The sequence below is a fragment of the Pelophylax lessonae genome, assembly GCF_965119305.1.
Source record: "Pelophylax lessonae genome assembly, chromosome: 6".
Taxonomy (NCBI): domain Eukaryota; kingdom Metazoa; phylum Chordata; class Amphibia; order Anura; family Ranidae; genus Pelophylax; species Pelophylax lessonae.
The window spans coordinates 112,473,091-112,490,080 of NC_138773.1; the positions used below are offsets into that span (position 1 = coordinate 112,473,091).

Here is a 16,990-nt window from a genome sequence, read left to right on the forward strand (position 1 = left end):
AGTTTTTGGGCCCAGAGTTAAAATTTAAGAGTAAAGTAATCTTATTTAATTTGGGTGTGCAACACAGCTATCCGAAGGTAAGTAACCCATGACAACCAAATTTCAGATTACTGCAGCCAGCTAAGAGATCGTTTCTTATGCCCCATACACACGTGCAGATTATCTGCAGACTTTTGTCTGCAGACTTACCAAAACCATATAATATGAGGTCAAACCTAAACACTTTCAATTTGTATGCAATCCGGCAGGCCCTTGTACTACATAGAAAAGGTAAGTCTGCAGACAATCTGCATGTGTGTACGGGGCATTACTTTGCACATTCCAAATACAGCACTGCCTGACTGTGGTCAAAGGGAACCTCTAAGAGGAGAAATATACAAGCTGTCTTTTCTGACCTATTATACCCGATATGATGCACATTTATGTTTCAGGTCAGTCATGCATCAATTATAGAAAAAAGAATGATTACCCCACCCCTGAATCCTGCACCTTAAAAAAAAAAAAAATAGGTTAACAATAACAGCTTCAATATTTCTCTGCTCATATTATAGTTAGTGCCTGTAATATACAAGACTCTTTGCTGGTACTGGTGCAATTGTGCATATTAACCAGTCAGCTTCTAGGTTTTATTGTCAAAGCTTAATTAAACAAGCTAAAGTTATAAGTGAATTTGTTATTATGGAAAACTGCATCAGATTCTGTGTGCACCAGTTTGAGTAAATCTCTCCCTTTGCGAGAAAGTGTGGATCTCTGGTTTACTTATTTAAAGTGTATGTAAACCTCATTCATTAAATTTGACCTGGGCACATCTATCTGTAGTGTTTTCTTATCTCTCTTCAAAGCTTTAATTGTTGTGGCTTTCTCCTGTTCCTCTTCGGTTATCGGCTTAATAACTTCTGACAAGTTCTCTATCAAATGAGATAAAAACAGGCTGAATTTTATGATCCCAGTGATTTTGTATTGGCTGATCTGTAGGGATTTTGGTGTACTACAGTACCTAGAATTTACAGAGAATGGTGTGAAAAAACAAAAATCCTTCACTGGACAACAGTTTTTTGGGTGAAAATACCTTTTCAATTAAAGCAGAGTTCCAGCCTCAAATACCTTTTTTTAACTAAAAATACCCCTATAATAATACTAATCCATCGCCCTTTACAGAACCGCTTTTCTCATACTTACAAGGTGTACAATATTGTCAAAAATCTTACTTTTAAAAACACTGTCTGGGTGTGGCCATCTTGGAGGTGGGCATCTGAAGCTGCAGTGTAATCTGCTGGGTCCTTCTGCCTGATTCCAGGGCGTGTTCTGGGAGTTCTTTCTGATTCCAGCCTCCTGGCAGTGATGACAAACAGCTCCCAGGATGCAATGCAAAGGCGGAAGTGATGTCAGTGGCCGTGGCCACAGAGGGGGGAAGAAGGAGGAAGTACAATCAAAAATGCTCTGAAAATAAGGTAAGGAACCCCCGAATAAATTGAAACTGCCCAATTGTTGATCAGCATAGCGAGCACTCCAGGAATCATTAAATTTGCAAAATAGGCCGGAAAAACTGCTTTAAATAAGGCCAAGGCAGGATTTGAAGCTGACAGGAAATCCAAAAAACTTGAAACAGAGTGCCTCAAGTTCACCCCCTGATCCTTCTAGAGAACTACAATAACTGTACTGTAGCATACATCAATGCCCAAATATTTTTGCTCCTGCTGCATTTTTTTCAGTGCACATTGAAGAGAAAGTGAACAATGTCCATGACCTCAATATTACCCCCAGCACTGGTGTCAATGCTTTTACCCCCCCTCCTGCACTGCTGCTCAGTAGTAGTGCTGTTTAAGCCAATCTTCACTGATAGTGATTGCAGTGGCAGTAAAATGTAACCCCCTAGTACTGGCAGGCAGTGCAGGGAGATTTAAAGCGATTGTAAAGGACTTTTTTTTTTTTTTTTTTTTTTTTTTTTAAAATAACAAACATGGTATACTTACCTGCTCTGTGTAATGTTTTTGCACAGAGCCGCTCTGATCCTTCTCTTCTTGGTCCCATCATCCCAGCTAAGTACTCCCAGAGCAAGCAGCTTGACACACATAGTGTGCCTCGGCCCCGCTCCCTCCTCACGAGTTGTGATTGACAGTAGCAGAAGCCTGTGGCTCCCACTGCTGCTTCTAAACTAGTGAGGAGAGAGAGCAGTGATGCAGATTTCATGACCAATGCCGGATCGACAGCGTGCTCAGGTAAGCATAAGGGGTGGGGGGAGAGCTGCACACAGAAGGTTTTTGGTCTCGATGCATAGAATGCATTAGGGTCAAAAACCTTCGCCCATTGAAGCCAATTTAGCCCCTAGGCATTGATGGTCAGTGCAGGAGCAGTAAACTATTACCCCTGCATTGCTGATCATTGTGGTGGCAGTAAAATGTAACTCCTTTTACCTGATCACATGTTCAAACCTGTTGTCTCTCTTCAACAAGGTGGGGACTATACTTATACTGTTGGGTGGAGATTACAGCTCTTGGCGGTACTTTCTGTTTGAGTTTTGGATGCTGAAACATTTCGGCACCTGGCCTCTTTGCTGTCACTCTACAATGTGCACAGATATCCTCCAGGTGGCGAACTCAGCCAAGAACACGTTGGCTACCACTGACCTAAATAATTTCTCTTTGTTAGTGGTGAGCAGAGGAGTATTTCTGACTACACAATACAGTGCAGATTGAAGAGAATGGGCTACATCAGCAGAGGACCAGCAAGTTCCACTTTTGTCTACTAAAACAGGAGGAGGGGGGGGGGGGGATAACCTGATAAATCCTGATAGCATGGACCTAAATTGCTAAGGATTTTATCAATGCATTAATGAAGAGAAGGGCTCTTGCTTAATACTTGATAGGGTTGCCCAATTAAATGGCCACTGAGCATTAATGATTACATATGCTGGTAAGTCAATGCAAACTATTCTCTATTATCTACTATGTTAAATAAGCTTCCATTTTAAAATGAAATCTATGGTACGTTAGGCGAAATATATTCCCACTAATCAGTTCTCTGTAAATCCTTATTGCTCTTTGCCCTGCTTTGTAAATAAAATCCATACTGGAACTAAAATGATAGGAAGTGTACAACATTTTTTAACTTAATTGGGATGGATAAATGGGGCTAAAATGCTTATGATTCTTGGAGAAAATTCCACTCCAGGCTCCTTATAATGGTGGCCTCACCTAGTCTGTAATCATGGGATAAATGCTAAAGGGGAGGATCTGCCGATCTGCACTCTGATTCTAACTTTTTACTGAGGTCACATCACCAGTTGCCTAGGCTTTTGGTAATTTGACCAGTACTGAAGGGAGGTTAAAGCTGCATTTTGTCCAGGAAAGCTATTTTTATCCCTTTTATTACTCTTTATCCAGTCTTAAAAATTTAAAATTTCTTTCATTACTTACTGTGCTCTTTCATTCTTTGTGCTTATCCGCTGCAGTGTACAAATGGTACTTGTCCCACACACAAACAACCTGTGATATGGATAGGTACCAGGAATCTACAGTGAGAATTCATAGTAAAAGTTTATTCATGGTTTATAAACAATGCGGCAGGGTAAGGGCAATAGGTTGGTTTAAAAATGAACCACTCTCAGAGTACAAATAAATAAATTTTACCCATGAACTAAGCATATTGCACATATCTGTTGTTGCAAAAACAAAATTATATAGTTAACGAGTTTATTCAATGTGTAGCTACTGTAAAAAGCCATATGTAATCCTCAAGAAAGTGGGTAAGTGAGAGGTGTGAAAGGAAGGGACCAGTAGATAGAAAGGTGAGAGATATGGGAGAAGCACCGGAGAAGGAGTAGTTAGATCCAGAGCAGGGGGAGAAATCAGCAACCCATATATAGTGTGGGATATCACTGCCAAGAGTTCTCTGAGTTATGTAGATGCAGACATGTGAAATTATCTTGATAAACCCCAAATCATCCTAGTCTACCCATGTTCTAAATACTTTTATGATGCTTGATATGACTTCTTCAGATCCAAGTTGATTTTCCTGTCCAGGACAGCACTACACATTACTGAATCCTTCAAAAGGAAGGATCACCTATTCTTCCAGCTGCATTACTGATGATGTCCCCCAAATGAGAGGGAAGAGGCTTCTAATTCTACGGATAAAGACTTACTTTGTAAATATGTCCATTTTTTTTTGTTTTTTTTTTTTATATCTATGCTTCTCCATTCTTTTTGATTTTCTCCCTAAGAATGCCTCCTTAGCTAAGGATATTTCCTGACTTTTTTAGGAGCATTAAAGACTCCACTTTTGTTGAGAAAAAAAAAACAATCCTCTCTGGGTGATCTATGTACATTGCCAAACTTTTAACAAACTTTGTAGTTTCTGTTCTTTTTTGTTTTTTTTTAACATTACATTTTTATTGGAAATGTTTGAAATACAAACAGTACAAATTAGTCACGTAGCAAAGAGTGACTTCAAGAAAATAGGACATGAACTGCAATTTATTAAAATTTTTGGTATACATCTTATACATATATCTTCCATAATTACAAAGATCACTATTTAAAGTGGCTGTAACCAGGGATAGACCGATATGGTTTTTAGGGCTGATACCGATACCGATATTTTGGTCACAATGTATTGATATAGGCCGATATTTTGTACATTTAAAGTTTTAAAAAATAAAGACAATTTTTGACACAAATCTGGTACTGAACATGTTAATTTTTGTTTAATGCTTAATGGCTGTCTGGCTGTCTGGCACCCTGTGGTGGGTGGCTGGCTGGCTGGCACCCTGTGGTGGGTGGCTGGCTGGCTGGCACCCTGTGGTGGGTGGCTGGCACCCTGTGGTAAGTCTGTGGCTGGCACAGGGGCTGTGGGTGGCTGGCTGGTACAGGGCCTGTGAGCGGTTGTCTGGTACAGTGCCTGTGACTGACTGACTGTCTGGCACCCAGTCTGTGGGGGGCTGTCTGTCTGGCACTCTGTGGTGGGTGGGTGGGTGACTGGCACAGGGGCTGTGGGTGGCTGGCTGGTACAGGGCCTGTGGGTGGCTGGCTGACTCTGCTGGTACAGGGCCTGTGGCTGGTACAGGGCCTGTGGATGTGGGTGGCTGGCTGGCACCGGGCTGCTGTGGGTGGGTTTATGGCTGTGATACACTCCCACGAGACTAGTCCTGATTCCAGACGAGGCTGTCCAAGGCAGGGGAGGCGGCCTAAGAAGGCAGAATGACGTAAAAAATATCGGCAAAATTGGCCAGTTCTGGGGCCGATACTGATATATGGGGGAAAGTGCATATCGGCCGCCGATATATCGATAATCGGTCTATCTCTAGTTGTAAAGCCTTAAGGCTTTTCACCTTATTGCATTGTATGCATTAAGGTGAAAAACCTTCTTTGCTGCAGCTCCCCTCCAAGACCCCCCCCCCTTTTTTTTTTTTTTTTTACCTGAGCCTGATCCGATCAAGCGATGTGCACAAACGCAGGGGCTCCAGCCGCTGTCGCTCTCCTCATTGGACAGATTGGCTCCCGCTGCTGTCAATCAAAAGCTGTGACGCGGGGGGGCACAGCTGAGTCTCGCTGTCTGCTTGAATGGACACAGCTTTGATTCACTGGCTGTGCATTCTTCTTTTACTTTTCATTTATGGGACTTTTTCTTTAGGAATCGCTAAAGCTTATTGCAATTTTTTATTTTCACAAGGTTTATTTGTTTTACATTGTGTTAACACACCTATTTTATATATCTTTATACATTGTTATGTAGAGACACTTTCATGGTATCGTTATTTATGTTTGGATTACTCCTTTCCAAAAAAAGAGACGTATGCAATTTTATTTGTGTGATCACTAGATAGCGCATTAGTATATTTTTGAATGCATTATATGTATAGGCATGTTTGTTATTTAAAAAAAAAATCAAACGTTTACAACCACTTGAAGCTTTGAGACAGATACTCTTTATTGATCCCTTAAATTTTTTGCATAAGACACATTTTAGGTACAGGTCATACACAGCTTTAGGCTGCTGCCTTTTTTGTCCCTTTGTAGGATAGTGATGAATGCTGAAACCAGTGGCATTCTTTGGCATTGTTTCCTGGCAATGATTTAATCAGTTAATGTGACGTGTGAAACTACCACTTGTTCTCCTTCACTTGGAATGTCACCACGAGGCTCAACAGATGTACTTACTTTTCTTCTTAGACTAAGTGTTCAGCCAGAATGAAGACTCTGCTGCTCGTATGTTGTCTTGTATCTTTACCGGCTCTCATTATAGCGGAGGAGCAAAAACCGGGAATAGGGCCCAAAGCAAAGAAGCACAAGGCACCAAAATTCAAGGAGGAGGATAATGTTCTTGTACTTACAGGCTCCAACTTCTCTAGGGCACTCAAGGAAAATAGATATTTGTTGGTCAAATTCTGTGAGTACAGTGGAATTATTTTCAATATTGTACAAGTTATCTCTAAACAGCTTTAAATGCACTTAAATCTGCACATATACAGTGCTCAGTAACAGTCACATGCTTTTGCTTCACAGTTCCTCTTTTTTAGGAAAGATAAGCAATGACCTCTCCTAGCTTCTGTTTTATCTTCTTTAGTTCTGTTTTTGTAACCCAATGCCATATATTATGGTGTAAAAATTCTCTGTACTTGGCTGCCAATATGTTATTTGGTGTTCTCAAGTCATAAGATATACTGGGTTACAGTCCATCAGATGTAAAAATGCATACTTTATGTGCTTAGGCTGCTTTGAAAGATGTCTCTCGTCAGTTGTTATTAATGTATTCTGTTACCCAGGGGACAAAATACATGTAGTCCCATCTGCCTATGTACTGGCTAAGGGCTAGCTGTGAGGTCGGACAAGGCTCCCTTTCTCCTTCCATGGATGTTCAATAATGCAGCTAGCAAAGAGATGGCTGCTTTGACAGATGGCACTTTTCTCCACCTCCAAGCACTAGCCAAAGACCAGTGTCCTCCAAGGAATGTAGTGTAAGGGGATCTTGCTCGCTAAGATTTCCCAGGCAATGGCTGACTTATTAAAAAAAATGTTCCAGGCAACCGGCAAGTGCTTGCAGATGGAGAAAAGTGCCCTCTGTTAAAGCAGCCGTCTCCTTGCTGGCTGCGTTATTGAATGGCCACGGGAGCAGTGGTGCCCTGTCTGATCTCACAGCTAGCCTTAGGCAGCACATAGAAAGATGAGACAAAGTACTACATGTACTTTGCCCCCTGGGAAACATAACACATCAACTAAAATGGTAATATAATTAAACTGCTCCTTGTATAACATTTGCCAAACATCAATGTAACATGTACCCTAAGCTTAAAGTGTGTGTTACCCTTGCCATTTAAGCCTACACCACACAATGAGAGCTGTTTTTTCAGGCCATTTATATGTGTAATCTGGTGGTGGGGGCTGTCTTCTATCATTGGGGTCATGGGTTTGACACAAATGACCAAACTATTTTAATGATCCTATGTTTTTTAAATACATAGATTGCATGGTGTATGGCGGCACATGGTACACAAGATTTGATTGTATGAGAGGGGTTGCTGTGTTTAACTAGATGTAAACAGTAGTGCCTGCATCTGTGCCACTTACATACACTATATTGTCAAAAGTATTGGGACACCTGCCTGTACATGCACTTGAACTTTAATGGCATCCCACTCTTAATCCGTAGGGTTCAATATTGAGTTGGCTCACCCTTTGTAGCTATACCAGCTTCAACTCTTCTGGGAAGGCTGTCCACAAGGTTTAGGAGTGTGTCTATGGGAATGTTTGACTATTCTTCCAGAAGCATATTTGTAAGGTCAGGTTTGGTAATATTGGACGAGAAGACCTGGTTTGCAGTCTCCGCTCTAATTCATCCCAAAGTTGTTCTATCGGGTTGAGGTCAAGACAAGGCCAGTCAAGTTCTTCTACCCCAAACTCGCTTATCCATGTGTTTATGGACCTTTCTTTGTGCACTGGTCCAAATAATTTGGTGGAGAGGGGATTATGGTGTGGGGTTGTTTTTCAGGAGTTGGGCTTGGCCCCTTAGTTCCAGGGAAGGGAACTCTTAAGGCATCGGCATACCAAGACATTTTGGACAATTTTATGCTCCCAATATTGTGGAAACAGTTTGGGGATGTCCCCTTTCTGTTCCAACATGACTGCACACCAGTGCACAAAGCAAGGTCTATAAAGACATGGATGAGCGAGTTTGGGGTGGAGAAACTTGACTGGCCTGCACGGAGTCCTGATTTGAGTAGAACACCTTTGGGATGAATTAAGAGTGGAGACTGTGAGCCAGGCCTTCTTCTCCAACATCAGTGCCTGACCTCACAAATGCTCTTCTGAAAGAATGGTCAAACATTGCCATAGACACACTCCTAAACCTTGCCAAAAGAGTTGAAGCTGTTATAGTTACAAAGGGTGGGCAAGCTCAGTATTGAACCCTACGGACTAAGACTGGGATGCTATTAAAGTTCATGTGTCCGTGCAAAGGCAGGCGTCCCAATACTTTTGGCAATATAGTGTACAGTATATTGTCTGTCTTGGTATGATACAGGAGGTTGAGGAATCTCTGCTATTAGCGTGAAACATGTTCCATTAGTAATATCCCCATGGTGTCTGTGATGTTTTTATGATACACAACAAAGAATTTCAAGGAGTGCAGCGATTCCGGAACTTTTCTTTGATGTGCAGTGCATCTATAAACGGGCTTTCCTACACCCTTGAACCACTCTCACAAGGTATCTGTTTTGAACTCACCTGGAGCGGCTATTTTGAACTTTGTAAGCTGCCATCTTAGCCTCTGTGTGATCTGCAGCTGCCATGTTACTGTACATGTAATCAGGTATGACAGAGGCCATTTGATGGTTTGATAGTTCGATTGAGAGCATGAGCAACTGTGACAGTTATCATTAATGGCATGCTTTGAATATAAATGTTTTGGGAAACTGTGAAATTAATGGGTTTAGTTCCACTCTAAATCTCAATTTGTGTGGACTGACCATTTCTGCCGCAGAGAACATTCATTCTTTTTTTTATGGCGTACATTTTTTTTGTACAATAGATGGTTGCCATGTCCTTTATATCCAAACCACATTTATAAAATGATTAACAAAATGTGACATTTTAATTTAGAACTATGATTAAAACTGATTCCTTGGTACATGTTTTATTTCAGAATGTGTTAAACCAATCATATTTTAACACATATAGTTTACATAGCCTTCCTATACAAATATTTGCTAAGTTCTCTTATTTTCTTTTATTCTGCTAATAGGTGATCCATTTATAGGCAATAATCCAAAAAGTGCTTTGATGATTTCCCCTTGTTTAACCTTGTGTAAACTGCTATTTTAACCACTTCTGGACCGGAAGGTTTTCCCTCTTAATGACCAGACCATTTTTTGCGATTCGACACTGAGTTATTTTAATTGACAATTGCGCGGTTGTGTGACGCTGTACCCAAATAAATTGAAGGTCCTTTTTTCCCCACAAATAGAGCTTTTTTTTGGTGGTATTTGATCACCTCTGCGATTTTTATTTTTTGCGCTATAAACAAAAAAGCAGTAACAATTCTGAAATAAAAACAATATTTTTCACTTTCTGCTATATAACATTCTCAATAAAACAAATTTAAAAATCAAATTTTCTCATCATTTTAGGCCAATATGTAATCCGCTACATATTTTTGGTAAAAAAAATCCCAATAAGAGTATATTGGTTTGTTTGCGCAAAAGTTATCGCATCCACAAACTAGGAGAAAGATTTATGTCATTTTTATTCATTTATTTATTTTTTACCAGTAATGGATGCGATCAGCGATTTTTAGCGGGACTGTGTAATTACGGGAGACAGATCGGACACCTAACTGACATTTTTTAAATTTTTGGGGGGACCAGTGACATTACTACAATAATCAGTGCTAAAAATATGTTACTGTACTAATGACACTGGCAGGGAAGGGGTTATCACCAGAGGTGAACAAAGGGTTAAATGTGTCCCTAGGGGATGCTTTCTAACTGTGTGAGGGATGTACTTATGGAATGAACACGGACCTGTGTTCCTAAATAGGAGGCTCTCAGAAGCCCTGTGTTCATTGGTGACAGAACAGCAGTCTGCCGTGTTTACAAAGGCAGACCGCCGTCCTGTCTCCACTGGGAGCGATCGCAGATGCCCGGTGGCAATCGCGGCTGCCGGACCCGCAGACAGTGCTGTATTTTGGCCTAGGCCGACAAGGCCCAGACCTAGGGCGGCACTTTGCAGGGGGCAGCAAAATAGCCACCCCCGCCTCAATCTGAGACTCTGTTGGCCACTGGTTGGTAGACCCGCCTGGCGTCTAGCAACCAGTGCCGTCAGACCTTCTCCAACCCCCTCAGACCCTCTCCCACCCCCTCTTCCTCTCTCCCACCCCCTCTTCCTCTCTCTCCCACCCACCCTCTCTTTCTTTCACCTCTCACGCTCTCTCTCGTTATTCCCCCTCTCTCTCTCCCACCCCCACTCTCTCTCACCTCCTTCCCTCTCTCTAACCCCCACTCCCTCTCTCTCACCCCTACTCCCTCTCTCTCACCCCCTCTCCCTCACCCCCTTTCCCTCTTTCTCACCATCCCTCTTACTCACCCCCCTCTCCTTCTCTCTCTTACTCACCCTCCTCTCTCCCTCTCTCTCTCTCTCTCTCTCTCTCTCTCTCATATCCCCTCCTCTCTCTCTCTCATCCCCTCCTCTCTCCTTCTCTCATCCCCTCCTCTCTTTCCCAACCCCCTCTCTTTCACTTCCTCCCCCTCTCTCTCTCATCCCCCCTCTCTCTCTCACCCCCCTCTCACCCCCCCTCTTTCTTATCCCCCATCTCTCTCTCACCCCCCCCCTTTCTCTCTCTCTCTAATCCCTCCTCCCTCTCTCTCAACCCCCTACTCTCTCCCCCACTCTCTCTCTCACCCCCTCTCTCTCTCATCCCCCTCTCTTTCTCTCATCCCCTTCTCTCTCTCTCCCCCCTCTCTCTCTCCCCGAAAACCCTCTCTCTCTCCCAACATCCCCTCTCTCTCTCTATCCTCAACACCCTCTCTCTCTATCACCCTCTCTCTCTCTCCCCCATCTCTCTCTCTCTCTCCCCCATCTGTCTCTCTCAACACTCTCTCTCTCTCTCTCTCTCTCCTAACACCCTCTCTCTCTCTCTATCCCCAACACCCTCTCTCTCTCTATCCCCATCACCCTCTCTCTCTCCCCAACACCCTCTCTCTCTCCCAAATACCCTCTCTCTCCCACCACCCTCTCTCTCTCTCTCCCACCACCTTCTCCCTCTCTCATCCTCCCTCACCCTCCCTTACCCACCCCCCTCTCACCCCCCTCGCGTGAGATTTTAGAAGTTCTTGCTGGGACTTGTAGTCCTTCAATTTTGGAGGGAGTCACATCCGTTAAACAGGGAGGGGTGGGGGAAATTTACATAGGAGGGGGAGGGGGCACCCAATTTTAGTCTTGCCTAGGGCAGCTCAAAACCAAAATACACCACTGCCCACAGATTAGCTTCCCCTGTGGCGAATATAGTTACTACGTTTCACAGGACAGAGCCGACCTGCCGCAGGATATGTACTGTTGGTGGTCGGCTAAAGAGTAACTCCACTTTTGTGGGGGAGGGGGGGTCAAGAAAAAAAAAAATCATATAGCGTATACAGTTGTGAATCAAGTCCTATTGTGATTGAATGTGTTTTACCCTTCCTTTTCAATTTGAACACTGTAATTTTCTGTAAAATGCAATGCACTATGGCTACCTGGAGACGTTCTTACACAGATGGCTATAGAACGCCCCCCAGCAATGTCATTTCCTGCTTGTGCAATTGGCTTTCTGATTTTCCTAGAAGTCCGCACTAAAACTGGCCATACATTATACAGTTTTCTTATTCAATTTCCTTTAGATATACCTTCAACTATATAGTGCAAGGACCTGCCTGATTGCATACAAATTGAAAGTTTTTAAGTTTTACCTCACTATATTGTTTTGGTAAATCAAAAAGAAAATTATACAAGAAAATTCTATAATGTATGGTCAGCTCCCAAATGTATGATACACACAAAGGGAAATCACATCTAAAGGGATGCAGACCTTGCAAATTTTCCTCATTAGAGCCTTGCAGGTGCAGCAGCTGATTGATAGTTATAAATCCAATTTCATACAGATTCACGCTGCACAGACAGACAAACAGGTATTTCTTCAGATTAACAAATGGTAGGAATCTGCAACAAGGTTTTTTAAAAATCACTGCAATATACTTAGATCACCCAGAGAGAAATATTTTTTTTCTCAAGAAAAGTGAAATTACCCTTCAAGCCATTTGTGAGTGCAGCACTTCTCGCTCAGGATAAACTGTGTCCTCCACTGTAAGTAAAGTGCTGACTTTACCAAAAACGTAGACATCAAGACATTCACAGAGGTTTGTTTGCACTATGGGACGTCCAAAACAGCAGCTGTAAAAACGCCCAGTGTGTATGAGGCCTTAATGTTTATTTTCCAGCTAACCATTCTGTCTGCAGTAGTTCCCCAGTATTTTTCAGCATCTCGAATATCAGGACCTTAGTGTAAATCACAAGTCTCCCTGCCCTTCCAACAAACAAACAAATGCGGAAAGGGGTGTCATAGTATTAAGTAGTCAGTTAAAAAAAAAAAACAGTTGGAGTAGTAATAATATTAATTATCACAGTATTTTATATTATGACTAAATTGTTAGTACTGCTGCACAACATTACTCTAAAATTCTTTAACCACTTGCCGATCGCGCTGTACCTGAAAGGTGGCTACAGTGCAGTCACCCAGTTCTGTGAGGGTATCTGTGACAGGCTCGTTACACCCTGACTGGGTATCTCCACCAGAGAACTGCTTCTTCACTGCTGGAACACAGAAAAAAATGTATTATATCTGGGAATTGCACCCAAGACAACACTAGCTAAGGTGCAAAAATGAACTCTTTTTATTATAAATTCAAAGAGAATTTATACCACACAAAATCAGATAAAAGCTTAATCACATTATCCTAAACAATGCAAACTTTAAACAGTATCATCCTAATTAAACAGTGATCTAATTAAAAGTATCAACTAATCAACAGCCAGGCACCCAGACCAGCTTTGATTAGTCAGGGAGCCCACCCCAGACAGTCCGACAACAAGTCCACAGCACTGAATACACAAACTACATTACAAATGCTGTCTTTTAGGTGTTTGCCTTTCACTTGTGTAATCTGTCCACTGGAAAAGTCATCAAAAGACAAAACTCATACAATGTTCCAGCAGTCTGAAAAAGTGGCATTCATTTTTACCTTCATAGATTTTGTGAGGGAGATTGTTGATAAATATTTCTGTCCAAGTGGAGCTTCTCCAACCCAGTCTGCCGGAGGGCCACCATATTTCCTCTGACCATTACCCTGTACAAAATTAATATTACACTTTCCATCTAATCCAGAAGGGAAGCTTTATTGTCTTTATTAAGAGAATTAATCCAAGCCTCAATCTCAGCGTTTTCTTAAGGTTGTTGTCCATCATTTGAGAATGATCTTCTCTCTCCATGGGATCATAGGCTATACTGAGCTCTTTTCCATGCTCTGACCAGGAGAAGCAGAAAAGATCCTCAGTCTCCTTCATGGGCCATAATCAGTGAGTAGAAGGCTAGTCCCAATCCCCTGTAAAAGACTCTTTCCTGACAGACTCCATGGCAGCATACGTTTGGGTAGCCCCGCCTCCACTCCTACCCTATAGGACCCCACTCCCATAAATCCTTGCTCCCTTTCAGCATCCGTGTTCTTTTTTTGTCCTCCTCCATGCACCTGTTTGGTGCTGATTTCCTACATTTTTTATTGGTTATTTTTGAAAGAAGACCAAGACGCAGGGACAGTGAAGTCAGCAAGATTTGAGTCCCCGATAAGCCCTTGCTGCTGCGGGGTATGGGGTGGGCAAATTGAAGAGGAGCCCAAGATGCCTGACTAAGCAGGCCGTATGGCATGGCCGATTAGCCCTGCTGCTGCGGGTGGCCGTTTATATTGCCCCAACGATGGAGTCTGTGTCCTGGCTGCTGACTGTTATCTTTCCCTGGTGTCTAGTGGTAAGCATCTGGACAGGTAAGTACCTTTATTATTATTATTCTCATTGTTATTACCTGGTGGTGTAGTGGTACAGTCGCCCTGGTGGTCTAGCGTGTGGCTGTACTCTTCTGGCTTCCTGGTGGTCCGGGAGGTTCTCTGAACGCCGTGGAACGCTATGCGTTCCATCCTCGGTGCCTCTCTGCCGCTCTGCGCATGCGCGCCGGCCGGCCGGGAACGAGGCTTGGTTCGCGCATGCGCAGTAGCGGCGATTGCCGCTATTCGCGCATGCGCAGCTGACGCGACCGTGACGTCACGGCCGGCGCCAAATTTAAAGAGCTGTCAGTCCCACAATCGGTGGGACTGACTGTAGAATCGGCGTTCCCACGTCCATTGGGATTATTTCCAGGTATGTGGATCTACACCAAGGGGGGGCCTTGCTGTTTATATATACATTGCCTTATACTGATTTTTTGAGGTAAGCTCAGGGCTGGAATGGGGGGGGGGGGAGCAGAACGTTTGTCAGTCGATTCTGTATTCCCTATATGTTTTTCTTTGCAGCTCCTCCTCTAGGTCCGAACAACCTCAGGGTATGCGGGAAGATCGCCATGCTAAAGCGCAGCATCATCGTTCTTCCTCCAGACATAGCTCATCTAAGTCCAGATACCGTAGTAAAGACCGGTCACCTCCTAGGTCTTCACGCCAAGCCAGCGAGACAAAGTGCTGGGGCTGTGGTATCCGATTACTGGACGGAAAATCGCTATGCGACTCCTGTTATTCCCGGGCAGCGGGTGAAAGAGGAAGTTCTGACCAGCATCTTGAATCTATGGTCAAACGCATAGTAAAAGACTCCCTGGCTGGCCTTAACAAGCAACAGTCTCCAACGCTAGATCCATCCGCCTCTCCTGTTAGAGAGTCCACTGGCGGACGGGCCCTGGAATCGTCTGAGCCTAGCCATCCCTCTGTGTTTGAGTCTGACAGCGATTCGGATCAAGACGAGCCTAGCTTGGGATTTTCATTCAATCTGGTTCCACCATTAGTAAAGGCCGTCAGAGAAACCTTAAATTGGGAAGACCCAGCGGTCTCCGCCCTAAAGCAGAGAAAATATTTTAAGCAGCTGAGCAAGGAGCGGCTGAACTTTCCATTTATTCCCGAATTGGGGGAAATTATAACGGAAGAATGGAGCAAGGTGGAGAGAAAGAACTCCATGGTCTCAAAATTGGCTAAACTCTATCCGTTCAAAGAGGTGGAAGTCAAACACCTGGAATCTCCTCCGCTTGTGGATGCGGCTGTTATGAGGCTAGTAAAACATGTCACTTTGCCTCTTGAGGATACGGTTTCCTTTAAGGATCCCCTTGACAGAAAAATTGACACGGATCTGAAGCGTGTCTATCTTTCAGTGGGTGCTGCTTGCAAGCCGGCCCTAGCCTTGGCGTCTCTGTCCAAAGCCATTGAAGTATGGGTGGACAATGTCGATGACTCCCTCAGAAGCTTCTCTGAAGATGCAGCCAAGAGCTCTCCTATCCAGGAGTTGAAACTGGCATCAGCCTTCCTGGGGGAGGCGTCTATTGATATGATCCGCCTGTTAGCTCGAGGGATGCTATCATCAGTTACGGCAAAGCGTGCACTATGGCTACGCCCTTGGTTGGCTGATCCTGCTTCTAAGCAGGTGTGGTGCCGCATTCCCTTTGAGGGTTCTTCCCTCTTTGGGAATAAGTTGGATAGCGCCATCTCTAAGGCTACTGGTGGTAAGTCGGGCTTCCTTCCGCAGGATAGGCGTCTTCTTGGTCAGAAAAGACTTCCTCCCAGAAAACAGAGTACTGACCGTGCCAGGGAGGCACGCAGTTATAGGCCAGGAAGGGAATTTGGAAGAAATTGGAAGTCCAGGCAGTCTTCCTTTCGGAAAGGCCCCAAGAGCAATCCGTCTGGGGATAGAGATACGACGAAGTCCTTTTGAGATTGGGCCCGCTCAGGCCAGTCAGGTGGGAGGTCGTCTCTTTCACTTTCGGCAGGTCTGGGCGGCCTCAATCCGGGATACTTGGGTCATCAACACGGTCTCTGCAGGTCATTCTTGGACCTTCAACAGTATTCCCGGAGACAGATTTTTTCCTACCTCCCTTCCTCGGTCAGGTGACAAAAGAGAGATTCTCTTGTCTTACGTAGACTCGCTAGTCACTCAAGGAGCAGTGGTTCCAGTGCCAGAATCCGAAAGAAGACTCTGAGTGTACTCTCCTCTGTTCATGGTGTGCAAGAAGAGCGGCGCCTGGAGACCAGTGATAGATCTGACGCACTTGAATCGCTTCATCGAAGGAGAAAAGTTCAAGATGGAGACTCTATTCTCCATTCAGCAAGCCGTCCAACCGGGAGATTGGATGGTCTCAGTAGACCTGAAGAATGCATACTTCCACGTGTCAGTGGCAACGGAGTTTCAGCAATATCTAAGATTCTCGGTTGGCCAACGTCATCTACAATTTGTATGTCTCCCCTTCGGGCTTTCCACGTCGCCTTGTACCTTTTCGAAGGTCTTGTTAGCGGTGGTAGCCTTGATAAGACTGAGAGAGGTCCGTCTTTATCATTATCTGGACGACCTACTTCTTCTGGCCCAAGACAAATCTGTCATCCTGGAACATCTAGCTCTGGTCATCTCATCTCTAGAGAGGTTCGGCTGGATCCTGAACAGAGAAAAGAGCCATCTGATTCCCACTCAGTCCCTGGTCTTTTTGGGCGCACTGTTCAACACCAAGAACAGTACCATCTCTCTGCCAGAAGAAAAGATTCCGGTAATCAGGGACAGAGTGTCTCTGGCTTTGTCGGCATCCCGTCTCACAGCAAAACAATGCCTAAGAGTAATTGGCACCATGGTGTCAACAGCCCCTATGGTGAAGTGGGCCCTATGGAAGATGAGGCCTTTTCAGAGGGGTTTTCTTCAGCAATGGAACGGAGTCAGCAATTCTCAGCGAATAGTGATAA

General features: G+C 43.9%; 1 protein-coding gene across 1 annotated transcript in view; it reads left to right on the top strand.

The window, feature by feature from the left end:
• Positions 1-6,159: 6,159 nt before the first annotated feature.
• PDILT (protein disulfide isomerase like, testis expressed) overlaps positions 6,160-16,990 on the top strand; it is a 53,474-nt gene continuing 42,643 nt past the window's right edge. The window contains exon 1 of the mRNA XM_082262316.1: positions 6,160-6,387. Within this exon, the coding sequence (XP_082118442.1) occupies positions 6,189-6,387 (199 nt within the window). The 5' untranslated portion in view covers positions 6,160-6,188. The remainder of the gene's footprint in view (positions 6,388-16,990) is intronic.